Consider the following 15198-nt stretch of genomic DNA (forward strand, 5'->3'; position numbering starts at 1 on the left):
TGGACGATGTCATGTTGTACATCCTAATGAAAACAATGGGTAAACAACAAAAGATAAAATGTCCTAAAGTCCTGAGAAATAATGCTTTTTGTGTTACTTTCAGCTGAATTGGTTCTACAGCCACTGTAAAAGTCCTTACATCAGAATGAGAAAGTGATATCTATAATGATTACAAAGATCACATTCAAACAGTTTCTAAATACTTCCAAAATTAACCCTTCCGTACCTTCAGTGCAGTTGAGACACTGGTCGGCGCTGACGAGGTTAGGATTGTCGGAGAACGTTCCGCGGTCGCACTTCCGCGGTTCGGCCGTGCCCTCTGGACAATAGAACCCGGCCGGGCAGGAGTTCGCGTCCTCCGTCTGGTTAGGGGTGGACTCGATCGCGCCGCGTTGACAGTAGTACCTGGTTAGAGGGGAAATGGGACTTTGTTTGTCTAGAGACAAGATTACTGCTACAAAACTGTAAACTGAAAGCAATTCTTGAAATCAAGTTTGTTAAGCTCATGCTGTGCCATTCTGACTTATTTCAACAACATACAGTGTAGTTGCATTCATTTTGTAAGACCCATAGGATAGACTGGTTCAACTTGGTAACGCTCTGCAAAGCTATAAAATTGTAAAATTTAATCAATATGAGTGCGGGTGCTGATCGTAACCACAACCTTTATCTCTCATGTGCATGGCGTGTATCATCTTTACAGGGATTAATGCATGTCCCTTTCCCATTCTTGAGACCATTTCAAACATGAAGTTCCCATAAGAAGAACTGAACAGTATGCATACCCTGCAGCACACAGCTTGGTGTAAGTGGTCTGTGCCAGCTCATCACAGTAGTACCCTCCCGGGCAGGGGATGCAGTCAGCCTCCGAGCTCAGCCCTGAGGTGTTACTGAAACTCCCCCGGGGGCAGGGGTGTTCCTGCGCGTACTTTGTGCCGGGAGGGCAGAAGTAACCTGTGGGGAATAGAAACAAACTTACACAATACAAGCACAGGACTGGTGCAATTCAATACTAACACTCTGTACATAGCATGATCACAAAATGTACTCAATAGCAGAAAATTTTTTGGAGAATTTTGAAATGATATGATGCCATGGCATTGGTTCGGCTGGACCATAAACTTATATTGACTCAATACATGTGGATCAATTGCTCTAACATGTTTAGGAAAAGGTTTAACATTATTGTGTTATCTTCATGCAGCTAACAGAGTTAGGTATTATGAAAGTTTAATTAGGCTAAAATTGACACAACGAAAAGTGTTTGGGACAATCGTACCTTCCAGACAGAGGGTGTTGTTATACAGCACGACGGGGTCCATGGTGTTATCACAGTAGTACCCCGCCGGGCACTCCTTACAGTCCGGCTGCCCCATCTGGTCCTGGTAGGAACCGGACTTGCAGCGGACCGGCTCCGTACTGCCCAGCTCACAGTAGTGGCCTGTAGACATGCGACAGAGAGGGGAACAGGGAAACTGGACGTCAGCATAAGAGTTATGAAATGTGTCTCAAGATTAAGCTGCTAAACATTGTTCTAACACAAGCCTCACTATACTAAAAGCTTTCATCTGTCTTTACTGCAACCTTCATTGGGTCTTAGTGACCAACCCCTCGATGACCTGTTTTTGTTTGTTTGTATCTCATAATCAGTAAATCCCCTTGTGGAATAACTTGCTTTTCAAATTCATGCCTGTTGGCTAATTGCATGCCTTGGGTACAAACAGCAAAATAAAAGACCAGCTTTGTACCTTTAGAATAAGAAGTACTGAGTGCACAACACAGCACTAACTGGTATGGCGTAACCACACATAGATTTGGGGGCTTGCCCCTGAAGCCTTACTGTAGTTACAGCTGTCTGTACTGCAGCCTTCATCAGGTCAGAATGACCACTCAAATCTGAACTATTGAGAGACTAAAGGCACAGATAGGACTGACCCTAGCCTGAGGACACTGGTACTCCAGCGATGTGGATGTGTTCTATTACAGCTATCTGTACCTTCATCAAGTCAGAATGACCAATCCCTTTCAAACTACTGAGAGACTAAAGGCACAGATAGGACTGACCCTGTGGACACTGGTACTCCAGGGGTGTGGAGGTGTTCTGTCTGCCTGGACAGTAGTACCCTACAGCCTTCATCAAGTCAGAATGACCAATAACTTTTGAACTATTCAGAGACAAAAGGCACAGATAGGACTGACCCTGAGGGCACTGGTACTCCAGTGGTGTGGATGTGTTCTGTCTGCCCGGACAGTAGTGCCCTACAGCCTTCATCAAGTCAGAATGACCAATCACCTCTTAACTACTGACAGACCAAAGGTAGGACTAACCCTGTGGACACTGGTACTCCAGCGGTGTGGATGTGTTTTGTCCGCCCGGACAGTAGTATCCGGTATCACACAGCCCGCTCGGCTCAGAGTTCCCGAACCCTTCGCAGTAACTCCCCATGGTACAGTCGTAGCAGTCTCCTACCTCCCTGTTACCTGGTATGGGAACAGTCACATTAGTGTGGATTAACGTTTGCAGAGATAGGGAGATATGGGAGAAATGTTAAGCTACTGTATCTCCTACAGGAATTACACATCCTTTTGGATGCAGAAGTGCAAGACTAGTATACAGTTGCAAAAAAAAAATTTCTAACATTTTAAAAATTCCTGGTGGCCTGTTTTCAAATTAAAGTCAAATACACAAAGAAATCAAGCAAATACAATTTATTCCCTATGAAACTATAGGCATACAAAGTTGCCAATGACATTGTGTACTATCTTTAACTTTAGAAAATACAAAGACATTTTCCATTGTTTCGCAGTACCAGAATGTAGCTCCAAGTTTACCCTTGATAAATGATGAAACGTGACTTACCCGTGATGTTTGAGAAGGTACCAGGGGGACAGGAGGTTCCGTTGCTGCTCCCCTCCGGGCAGTAGTGGCCCATCGGGCACTCATCACCTGAAAAATATGGTCGATGGATATGATTTTGACTCGATGATGGTCTTGTGTTCGTTATGTATATACATGTATTGTGTGCTAACTTTTGTGTGTGCCTATGGGAGTTACCCTGATTAAAGAATGAATAAATATATAAATATATGTGAAGCTTAGGGTTATGTATTAGCCGTACCTGTGGTGCCATCGTTAGGCTTGTCAGTGCTGGCCCCCAGCAGACAGTATTACCCTGCGCTACAGTTCCCTGTGACTAAGTGTAGGTTAGGGTTATGTACTAGTGTAGGTTAGGGTTATGTACTAGTGTAGGTTAGGGTTATGTACTAGTGTAGGTTAGGGTTATGTACTAGTGTAGGTTAGGGTTATGTACTAAGTGTAGGTTAGGGTTATGTACTAGTGTAGGTTAGGGTTATGTACTAGTGTAGGTTAGGGTTATGTACTAGTGTAGGTTAGGGTTATGTTACTGTACCTGTGGTGCCATCGTTAGGCTTGTCAGTACTGGCCCCCAGCAGACAGTAGTACCCTGCACTACAATTCCCAGCTGGTTCCTCCAGACCATAGTTGTCGCAGTACATGCCAGGGGTGCAAGGGGTCGCTTCTGAGCTGCCGCGGGGACAGAACTCGCCGGTGGAGCAGCGCCCGCCCTCCGCGACCATGGCCGGCTGGGCCGACTTGGCTCCGCTCGTACAGAACCAGCCGGGATCGCACTCTCCTGTGGGCCAGGACAGGCCGGTCGTCTGGCAGTAGGAGCTGGAGGGTAGGAACATGTTTATGTACATACCAATCCGCTGAACTAAGGCAGTGGTCTAACTGAAGGAACTGTCAGGAAAACTCCCCAGTGAGGTAGTGATAGACAATAATGTAAAAGTTTGAATACTTGATTTAGACATTGGAATTGCAGATGTTACGATTTTTTGTTCGACAACACATTTGGCACATTTGGTATTGAAACATGCCTTTTCTCGGGTGGTCATGACATAAATCAAATACAACACAGTGCATTCTACATGTATTTCTTCTTTCCATCTAACATCTGACAGAAGAAGAAAGTTGACCTACCCCGGAGGGCAGGAGAGGCAGGCAGAGGGGGCGGTTCTCTCCGTCAGGTTGTTGTACTTGCCCTCGGGACACGGGTTCTTAATCTGGCTGTCAGTGCCGGCCGGGCAGTAGTAGCCAGCAGGACAGGAGCCAGGTATGGAGGTGGCACTCTCGCAGTAGAACCCCTGTAACACACAAGCGCCACCTGTCAACTCATGTAACAACTACAGGCAGTAGTAGCCAGCAGGGCAGGAGCCAGGTATGGAGGTGGCACTCTCGCAGTAGAACCCCTGTAACACACAAGCGCCACCTGTCAACTCATGTAACAACTACAGGCAGTAGTAGCCAGCAGGGCAGGAGCCAGGTATGGAGGTGGCACTCTCGCAGTAGAACCCCTGTAACACACAAGCGCCACCTGTCAACTCATGTAAGAACTACAGGCAGTAGTAGCCAGCAGGGCAGGAGCCAGGTATGGAGGTGGCACTCTCGCAGTAGAACCCCTGTAACACACAAGCGCCACCTGTCAACTCATGTAAGAACTGCAGTTAGTAGTACCTTGCAGGCCAAGATAAGGAAAGGTTACAAGTGTGTCTTTCAGCACCATTTACAATAACTTTAGTTCCACTGAATTACATTTCCATCTTTGCAAGTAAAACCAGTGCTTTAAGTACTAAAAGCAGTGCTTAGGACATCTTGCTCGGCACATATCCCACAAAGTAGACTTACGATTTTGATTTATGTTTATGTATATATTGTTGCTTTCTTTTTTTTCATTGTTTAGTTTATCTGATTTCTCTTTTATGCTATTTTGTGTATGTTATTCTGTATAGGGCATGCCTGGAAAGCAGTGTGCAAAGTACTGAGTGTGTCAACCCTGTATAAATAAATGAATAAATAAATAAATAAACCACAGATTGAAAACGAGCCCATCCCTACCTCCGGACACGTCTCGCAGGAGGCCTGTCCCGTCTCGTTAGCAAACGTTCCCGCTTCACACGGCTGGGCTGCAGATGACCCCAGCGGACAGAAGTGGCCTGGAACACAGAGATAAACAAGGCTATGCTCAGTCAATGAGAACAGGCCACACTTGGTTCCCTGATATCGTTAACTATGAATTTGCCAAGAGTATATAAAAACATGGCCTTGTTGTCAAGGTTTGGAGAAAAACATGCACCGCTCCCTGAAACCTGACAATGTGTTTCCCATGAGACTGTTTTCAAGTTGATATCACAGAATATGGAAGGTAAGATGAGGCATCGTCATCCCCTAAACAGTAACAACTGAGGCTGATCTGACATGGACCTTAAACGACATGAGCAATGCCAATTCCACATTAGCATAATTTCTGTCAATCAGAGGACAAACATGTAAGATATTTCATCAAAAGCTTTATGGACCCACTTTTGGATATTTGTAACACTGACTTAATTTCATATCTAGAAAACAAAATAAACTATAGTCAGCTAGAAAGTTAAGTTAGAAATTTCCACCCACCAGTAGGACAGATGTCTCCGAAGGTTTCGTTGAGTGGCTGCGAGGAGTTGGACCCGCGCCCACAGTAGTAGCCCGCGGCACACTTGTAGGTGTCGCCGGGGACAGTGTCGTCAGGTCTGTCTGTCATGTGATACTCCGGGCAGAAATACCCCGCCAGGCAGCGCGTACAGTCGTCCTCTGATGGAAGCTGGTTCGCCGTGCTGAAAAAATAAATCATAGGAATTTGCTCATTGCTTGAGAAAAGTGTGCGGAAAAGTGAAAGTCTCACCTGTAAGTGTGAAAAAAAGTGAAAGTCTCACCTGTGTGTGTAAAAGTGAAAGTGTCACCTGTAAGTGCCAGGTGGACAGGGAGAAACTTGAGAAAAAGTGAAAGTTTTACTTGTAAATGTGAGGAAAAGTGAAAGCCTCACCTGTAAGTGTGTGTAAAAGTGAAAGTCTCCCCTATAAGTGTAAGTAAATTTAAAGTGAAAGTCTCACCTGTAAGTGTGAGTAAAAGTGAAAGTCTCACCTGTAAGTGTGAGTACAAGTGAAGTCTCACCTGTAAATTTGAGTAAAAGTGAAAGTGTCACCTGTAAGTGTGAGTAAAAGTGAAAGTCTCCCCTATAAGTGTAAGTAAATTTAAAGTGAAAGTGTCACCTGCAAGTGTGAGTAAAAGTGAAAGTCTCACCTGTGAGTGTGATTAAAAGTGAAAGTCTCACCTGTGAGTGTGATTAAAAGTGAAAGTCTTACCTGTAAGTGTGAGGAAAAGTGAAAGTCTCACCTGTATGAGTAAAAGTGAAAGTCTCACCTGTGTGAGTAAAAGTGTAAGTCTCACCTGTGAGTGTGAGTAAAAGTGAAAGTCTCACCTGTAAGTGTGAGTAAAAGTGAAAGTCTCACCTGTGAGTGTGAGCAAAAGTGAAAGTCTCACCTGTAAGTGTAAGTAAAAGTGAAAGTCTCACCTGTAAGTGTAAGTAAAAGTGAAAGTCTCACCTGTAAGTGTAAGTAAAAGTAAAAGTCTCATCTGTAAGTGTAAGTAAAAGTGAAAGTCTCACCTGTAAGTGCAAGTAAAAGTGAAAGTCTCACCTGTAAGTGCCAGGAGGACAGGGTGAAGGGTCCCCGCTGCCCTCAGGACAGAAGTAGCCAGCAGGACAGACCTCGCGGGTGTCGGTGGAGTCCGTCTCTGTCACAAACGGGCCGCAGTTGGAGGCGCCGCCTGTGCTGTAGTAACCTGCCTTCGTCTTGTCTGGAAGGGGAGTCAAAAAACTTAGAAAAATTTTCACAGGACTGGAGTTGAACTGTGTTCGTGGCAAACATTGTACACAGGTATAAGAATATGAGTAAGCATATGAATTATTTTACTGGCCTTGGTCTAGTCTGGAAAAAGGACTAAAAGTCTCACAAAAATTCAATTGGTTTAGCAGCTAATATTGTACATTGCAAGAAAACCTTCAGTAAGCATATTAGAGGCTATGACTGTGTACTACATTGTAAAAATCAATAAAAAGTAAAAGTGCAGCAGCCAATATGGAGATAGATGGAAACTATCACTCACTGATTGGCATGGTGAGCCCAGGCTCGATGCAGCAGTATCCAGGCGGACACGAGGTGCAGCCGGCCAGCGCCGTCAGTCCCTCCTCCGCGCCATACGTTCCAGCCGGACACTGCTCCGGGGTCTGCTCTTTCACGGAGTCTGTGCTGCCGACACAGTAGCTACCTGTGAGGGGACAGGGAATACATGGATTAGGGACTGGTAAGCAACAAACTGTCCTGTCCTTGGTGCCAAGGTGTTGTTGTGCAAGCTGCCTTCCAGTCTAACACTGCTCCGGAGTCTGCTCTTTCACAGAATCTGTGCTGCTGACACAGTAGCTACCTGTGAGGGAGAAGGAGTACAGGGATCAGAGACTTGTAAAAAAACTGTTCCTGTCCTTGGTGCTGAGGTGTTGTATATGCTGCCTTCCAGCAAAACACTTCTCTTACACAGAGTCTGTTCTGCCAAAAGAGTAGGTACCTGTGAGGGGAGAAGTACAGGGATCAGAGACTTGTAAAAAAAAACTGTTCCCGTCCTTGGCGCTGAATCTGTGAGAAGTGTTGTTGTGCATGCTGCCTTCCAGCCAAACACTTCTCTTACACAGAGTCTGTTCTGCCAACACAGTAACAACACAGGAATCGGACACTGCCCTGGTGTATGGTTTATTACAGAATCTGTGCTCCCAACACAGTAGCTACCTGTGAGGGAGAAGAGTAAAGCAATCAGAAACTTGTAAAAAAACTGTTCCTGTCCTTGGCGCTGTATCTGTGAGAGGTGTTGTTGTGCATACTGTCTTCCAGCAAAACACTTCTCTTACACATAGTCTGTTCTTCCAAAAGAGTTGGTACCTGTAAGGGGACAGAGGATACAGGAGTCAGAGACTTGTAACCAACAAACTAGCCTGTCCTTGGTGCTGAATTGGTAAGAAGTGCTGTTGTGCACACTGCCTTCCAGTCAAAAACTGCACTGGTGTCTGCTCTTAAACAGAGTCTGTGCTGCCGACACAGTAGCTACCTGTAAAAAAAATTCAAGAATTAGAACACTGCAACCAACCAACCAGCTTCCAGGCATTTTCTTCCCTGGTATGTGTTTTATTAAGGAGTCTGTACTGCTGACACAATAGCTACCTGTAAGAGGAGAAGGGAATACAGGAATGAAAATTTTGCAACCAAAAAAAATTACACTGTCTGCTCCTATACTGTCCTTGGTGCTGAATTGTCCAGAAGTGTTGTTGAGCATGCTGCCTTCCAGCATACAACATACTGTGTAGAACTACTGTGTGGAACTAAAACTTTTCTCCATGTACACACTAACAGCACATATTTCATCACCAAATAGTACAAATATGCACAACTATCATTTCTGGACCCAAGCAGCACAATCTTCCTCCAGAAAATAGCGCATGGAATTTGCCAATTTTTTCAGTTACACAATAATGCATAAGAAATTGATTTGTGCTGCCAGTTCATTCCTGCCTATCTGCTCTCTCTGTCAAATTCATTCCAATGATGCTAAATTAGGGTGATAGATGTCACTCAAAACGTCTGGAAGAAATGGCAATATCTTATCCCATGTTAGAGTTTGATATTGTTTACCTGGATGTCTAACGTTCACAAACGTACCTTGTGGACAGTACACGGGGTCCTGGCCTGGCACGCACCACAGCCCCGGCGGGCACAGCAGACACGTGCTCATGCCCGTGTGGTTGGCGTAGAGTCCCGCCGCGCACAATATATTATCCAGTTATCTTTAACCTGGATGTCTAACGTTCACAAACGTACCTTGTGGACAGTACACGGGGTCCTGGCCTGGCACGCACCACAGCCCCGGCGGGCACAGCAGACAGGCGCTCATGCCCGTATGGTTGGCGTACATTCCCGCCGCGCAGAGTCTTGGCTCTGGGGAGCCCGCCTCGCAGTAGTGGTGCCGGGGACAGATGTCGCCTACGGTGGTGTCGTTTCCGTAAGGTGTCGGGGTTGTCGAGTTACCTGTGCAGTAGTAACCTTCGAAGCAGTCCCCTGCAAAATAATGTTAAAAAATGACAGGTTAGAGTTGTCCCATAGCCTTTTAGGTTGTAGGGCCAGTGGATTGTTATCTACTGTGTCTAGGGCAAGGTATGGAAGGCAGAGCTTAAACAGTAACATTAGAAATGATAATTTAGGTACATGTAAGACAACTATTATTTTCTGTTTTTCTTCATGTTATGGATATCATATAGATTTATGTTTTAATTGAAGTTTTGCAAATACCTCCACATAATTTGCCTTTCTATCTGTGGTTTGTGTTCTTGTATTCTGTACATCATACGTTGCTTATGTGAAAGGCAATAGAAAAAGACATTAATTGTTTCAGACCCCTACCTGCAGGTTGAGTGGCCCCAGTAGCGTTACAGTACTTCCCAGCGTCACACAGGATACAGTCGTCCTCGCTCTGGGACCCCAGGTTGCCCGTGTACGTGCCGATGGGACACGGGTGCATGAAGGTGGCGCCCTGGGGACAGTAGTGGCCCGCGGCACACAGGTCACCCCACAGGACCACCTCCCGCCCTCCAGACGTGTCGTTGTTGTACACCTGAACAGGAGAGAACATGGACGTCAGTTTGTTGTAACCTGGCACTACTATATTTCATACACTACACAATGTCATCCACTTTGTGGTGTGCTATCAAAAAAGGGTCGCTATCAAGAGGAATGGACCACTGAAGTATGATCCCTAGTCACATCTGCCCCCAAATAAGTTTTTGTTCAAGGATTGAAGAAAACATCTAAAATTTGTAACATTGCAAGCCCTATGGATACCACACATTGTGTAAGTTGAATGGAATTTGACACAGTATACATGTATTTTGTTCCCTTTCTCTAAATTTCACAAAGTCCAAATACAGTCCTCTCTTATTTTTGCCATCTTTTATTCTTATGAGAAAAATTTCATGCAATATACCGGATCCTGCCAGAGTGCGTTCTTGAAGCAGATGTGTCCGGGGTTGCACTGTCCCGAGGGGGCGGAGAGATGGGCCTCGGCGCAGTAGTACCCCGGGGGGCAGTCCAGGCAGTCGTCGGGCTCCGTGTTGTGGGTCTGGTTGGTGTAGGTACCCTTCGGACAGGGCTCCGGTACATAACTGCCGTTGGTACAAAAGTACCCTGAAACAGAGGAAATGTGTAAAATGACAAGTAGGTAATGTTTGGGTCATGGGTCTGGTTGGTGTAGGTACCCTTCGGACAAGGTTCTGGAACAAAGGAAATGTTTAAGATGATATCTAGGTAATATTTAAGGTGTACAGTAAGTCACTGGGTGTTGTGTTGTGTGTCTGGTTGGTGTACGTACCCTTGGGACAAGGTTCTGGTACATGGTACAAAACTACCTTGAACACAGAAAGTAAACATTGACTATAACAAGAAGGAGAGAGTGGACCTGGTCCGGGCAAGTAGCCCGCGACGATGATGATGATAACAAGAATAATTCGAGGGGTAGAACAATGACAAAACCTACATTGACAGAAAGCCACCCTTATACCTCATTCAGGACTGTTTGTTTGCTTGAACATTTATCTAATCATGAGACGTTGAAATTGGCCTGCAGGCCACTTTTCCTTTTCTGTCTTCTTGTCATGAGCACTGGGCATATCATTTCATCATCATCTCAAACTCTCTAATACATTTTACATGTATTTGTTTTAATTGGAAAGTAACACCAATAATAAGACATTCTGTTGCAGCAACTCCATGTAAAGTGTAAAAATAGTAGAATGGAATGTTAGGTCAAGAGTAGCTGAGAACGTCATAAAGAAACCAAATACTGGACATATGTTCCTTACCTGATGGGCAGGCTGTTCTGTTGGTCATGCCCTTCTCTGGACAGTAGAACCCGGCTTCGCACTCTATACACCCCCCGCTCCGCTCGTACGGTTGGTACGTCCCAAGCTTGCACAGCCGCTGCTGGGAGGAACACTGCGGCGTGTAGAATCCTGTGGAACACACAGGTACAGGTTAGCAACCAAACTGGATCCAGATTATAATCAGACTACAGTCAAACCTGTATAAGAAGACCACTCAAGGGACCCAGCAAAAGTGGTCTTCATACATAGGTGGTCTTTATATAGAAAACAACGTGGCGGCAGTAAAGAAACTGACAAGTCAGAACATCGATAATTTATGCATGAAACGCATTTGTCTTTCTTATTATTTACAAGATAACACGATGTTATATAATGCTAAAATTACGTATACTTATGTTATTCTTCGTATTAAAAAGTATTATATTTGTAATGATATTTATAATAGATATATTATAAGAATAATTTGAAAAGGAAAAACGGTGGTAATTCGTCCGGCTTTTTGCAGCGTGCCGTGCCGGGGCTGGCATAATTTTTTCTCATACCGCGGCCCTAATGTGACAACAAATATTCTGTAACTGAGGTATCACGCAGCTGCACGCCGGCACATCGACGAACATTTCTACCCAAAACATAATCGCTATGATCAGAAAATGTTGCAGGCTTCTTCTTTGCGGGAGTTTTGTTTTTGTGTGACATGAAAAATGCGACATTATTTTCGGGGTATATTTTGGAAACCCACGCTAACTCTCAGCACACTTTACGGCTGCATCGAAACCCAAAATTACGCTTGAGACACCATAAATTCACATATTAACACATGTTTCCACGAAAAGTTCTTTGGATTATGCATTTTCAACTAGGATGGTGCTACGCAATCGTGGAAAATAGCGTTCTTTTGCGTTTTAAAACGTAAGTCTTTGAAACAAGATGGCGTCGAGCTGGCAGCAAAGTTCCCATGATGCACCGCTCCAACCAATCAGAGCGCGAGATCGCCGGGGATTCCCCTACATTATACATGCAGTTGTTGTTGTTTGTGTGGTTTCAACCAATCAGAGGTGCGTATTTCCGACCTGCAGACGCCACGATTCAGAACCGCGCTGTGCAAAATACGTATTTCTGGAAGAACAGCGAGTCAGATGTTTTATTATGACAGAAAATGCGTTTTTTTTTTAGTTTATCTTCGAAAAGCCTGGTGAAACTAAACGCTTTCATGTCTGCTCCCTGGATATAATGGCATTTTAGCCTGAGATTCTCATCACGAAGCCACCGAAAATTTGTAGAGTGAAGTGCCGATCCAGAAGTAGAATGGGAGGGGGCATAATCATGTGGTAATTACGCTCATTTTTCGCCGTGAACATTAAAGTAGCGTGACAAAATCACATGCCGCGGTCGTTTTGGCAGTGTTTAGGTAGCGTGCGGTCGCCTTTAGTGGTGGTCGTGGTCCCGTTGGACAGTGGTCGTCATATACAGAAATGTTAATGCTTACGTCTATGGGAAAATTCAAGGGACCGCTTTTCGGCGGTCGTAGTGGACAGTGGGTCGTTATGCACAGGTGGTCGGTAGACCAGGTTTGACTGTATATACCATAAACGCCATTTAATGCACTTGCAATGATACAGAAGTAAGCAAAGATAGTCGTATATCCTTTTTAAGGCTGAAGGGGCAGTAGGCTGTTAGCCTTTGTTTCTGTAGGGCACAGTATTTTGAAGCAGGGTCAGGGTCAAGGTTAGGATGCAGAGTTTGGGGTTTAGGTTAGGAGTTGGGGTCAGGGGTCAAGGCCAGTCTAGTATGTTGTACACTTACCACATTGAGTGATATGTTGGTAGGGTCAGGGTTTGGGTTTGGGTTAGTGTTAGGGTCAGTCTAGTATGCGATGTACTTACCAGGTTGAGTTATATATTGGCAGGACACATTAGCAGCTCCGGTACAATAGCAGCCCGCGTCACAGCATCCCGTGGGCTCCGGGCCGCGGGCGTTGGAGCAGTAGTAGCCTGGGTCGCAGCGGCTGCAGTCATTATCGTCCACAGCGCCTGAGGCGTTGCTGTAGGTGCCCGGGGGACAGGGCAGGCTCTCGAACGAACCTGGAAGAAACGTTACTCATGTTGATCTGTCGGCCTGTTTATCATTGATTAGGTAACCAACTAGCACCAAATTCATGCTGATAGTTTCAGTGATAGGTCTATTCTTATGGATGACATTGACCCATACATTGATAAAGGCAGACGCATCTGTAACCAGTTCTAACACACGAAGAGCTGTTTGTGATTATAATGCCTGCATTAGATGCAAGGAACACATTAACAAAATTGGAAGTAAAGTAGTATCAGCTCAGCCTCTGAAAGCTTTCTCTTTTGTAACAGTTTACTTTTACCCCTTTGTTTCAGAAGCATGAACACTTTTTACACCTTGTTCCCTTCTTGTTACTTCATGTATCGAATCTTCAATGTCATTTGATCTAGAAATCCTGTGACAAAGAAGTTTCAACAATGTTCTTTCTTCAGACCCAAGACATACACTCTCGGCCAAAATGAGTTTAATTCTTGTCTATGAATAAAGCACCTCAGAATCATTAAATCAAAGAATCCCGTGACAAAAACGTGGATATTTACCGAGTGGACAGTAGCCCCCTGCGGGGCACACCTCGCCGGTCTCCCCGTCCGTCGGACTGGAGGTGTTTGCTCCGCTGTAGCACACGTATCCCGGGTCGCAGGGCGCCCTGGGGCTCAGCAGGCCTGGGGCGTCGCAGTACTTCCCCTTGTCACAAAGGGGGCAGTCTTCTAGCTGTACCAAACCTGAGGGGTAAAACACAGGAGTTTTATAATGTACACATGTCAGATGCAGTACTCCACTTGTCACACAGGGGGCAGCCATCCAACTGTACGAGGCCTAGGGGGTAAAACAGGAGTTTTATAATGTACAGTTAGCTGGGCACCCAAGGGGGTGTTGCAGTACTGCCTTTGTCACACAGGGGGCAGTCTTCTAGCTGTACCAGACCTGGGGGGTAAAACACAGGAGTTTTATAATGTACACAGTTAGCTGGGCACCCTGGGGTGTTGCAGTACTTCCCCTTGTCACACAGGGGGCAGACCTCCAACTGTACCAGACCTGCCGGAAATCACACACTCAGGAGTTTTGTACAGACTGTAACAGGCAAGAGTCACGAAAAGGTTTGAAAAACGTATTTAAAACAAAAAGGAGTTTCATCAACATCGCACCAGCTCTCTGTGTATCATACAGGAGTTTCTCAAGATCACACCAGGTCTCTAGAGTATTCCTATCTAAGAAAGTCCTACCTGTGGTGCTTCTATATCTCCCCTTGGGGCAGGGTATAGGTGAAAAGATGTTAAGGTTACAGTAGGTTTAGGGTTGAGTAAGAGGAAAAGTCGTACCTGTGGTGTTTCCGTATCTCCCCACGGGGCAGGGGATGGGTGCGGAGATGTTGGCGGGGCAGTAGTACCCGCGGTCGCACACGTTGGGGTTCTTGGTCCCCAGGGGGCAGTAGTGCGCCTCGGGGCAGGGCAGACAGTCATCCACAGTCTCGCTGGCCGGGGTCGTCACGTAGGTGCCAGGAGGACACGGAACCTGCGCACGAGAATGATGATTTTGTTTCCATAAAAATGGCAAGATGTAAGCTGCAGTGGTTTATGTACACAAAACATAACTGATGAAGCCACTCTGGCAGAAGATACTGTAAATGCAGAAATATTCGTGAACTTAAAACCACCGCGAACATTTTTCCAGTATAGTATGTGAATACAGTCTATGACGCTACCGCGAACTTAAAACCACCGTGAACACTCCATGTTCCCGCTACCGCAAAAGTAAATCCCCACGAATTTAAATGAATTTACAGTAGCAAAGAAAATAGGCAACATTTACAAACAAATACTGCCTTTTCCTCCCATGAAAAATGGACAGTTCCAAATCGGCCCTTTACAGAAATGGACAATACCAAAGTTACTTCCAACTCTGACAATTAGCTGAATGCTTTACCTGCTTCTCTCCATAGGAGCCGATGGTTGCTGGGATGGATCCGTACGGGTTGGGAAAAGCTGTGGGGCAGTAGTAACCCCCCTCACACTGCCCTGACACTTGGTACGACCCTTCCAGACAGTAGTAGCCAGCCGTGCAGTTCTGACAGGCCGTCACGTACCCCTCCCCGTCGTTGGGGTTGAACGTACCGACGGGACATGGCACCTCAAACGGAGTCGCTGGGAAAGAGACAGAAAATAACCTTTGTTATTATGTTGAAAGTTCATCTGAGTAAGAAGGGGGTGAGGGCACCATGGACGTTCTGAAAAATATTCCCCACTGCTCACTGAGTCACACGTTCTACATTTTGTACCTGCGTTACGTGACAAAGACTGGGGTTGGAACATTAAAC

General features: G+C 45.5%; 1 protein-coding gene across 1 annotated transcript in view; it reads right to left on the minus strand.

Annotated features, from left to right (window-relative positions):
* The window catches only part of LOC118417398, a 162503-nt gene that overhangs the window by 120420 nt on the left and 26885 nt on the right, over positions 1-15198 (minus strand). The window contains exons 27-47 of the mRNA XM_035822954.1: positions 14808-15025; positions 14204-14396; positions 13424-13606; positions 12698-12895; positions 10794-10943; positions 9920-10119; positions 9340-9550; positions 8761-8997; positions 8602-8709; positions 7004-7165; positions 6535-6694; positions 5474-5673; positions 4916-5013; positions 4001-4164; positions 3411-3691; positions 2861-2947; positions 2329-2481; positions 2065-2124; positions 1280-1441; positions 786-954; positions 227-405 (exon numbers count right to left, since the gene is read on the minus strand). Coding sequence (XP_035678847.1) covers positions 227-405; positions 786-954; positions 1280-1441; positions 2065-2124; positions 2329-2481; positions 2861-2947; positions 3411-3691; positions 4001-4164; positions 4916-5013; positions 5474-5673; positions 6535-6694; positions 7004-7165; positions 8602-8709; positions 8761-8997; positions 9340-9550; positions 9920-10119; positions 10794-10943; positions 12698-12895; positions 13424-13606; positions 14204-14396; positions 14808-15025 — 3573 coding nt within the window. The remainder of the gene's footprint in view (positions 1-226; positions 406-785; positions 955-1279; positions 1442-2064; positions 2125-2328; positions 2482-2860; positions 2948-3410; positions 3692-4000; positions 4165-4915; positions 5014-5473; positions 5674-6534; positions 6695-7003; positions 7166-8601; positions 8710-8760; positions 8998-9339; positions 9551-9919; positions 10120-10793; positions 10944-12697; positions 12896-13423; positions 13607-14203; positions 14397-14807; positions 15026-15198) is intronic.

This window comes from Branchiostoma floridae, chromosome 6 (genome assembly GCF_000003815.2).
Source record: "Branchiostoma floridae strain S238N-H82 chromosome 6, Bfl_VNyyK, whole genome shotgun sequence".
Taxonomy (NCBI): domain Eukaryota; kingdom Metazoa; phylum Chordata; class Leptocardii; order Amphioxiformes; family Branchiostomatidae; genus Branchiostoma; species Branchiostoma floridae.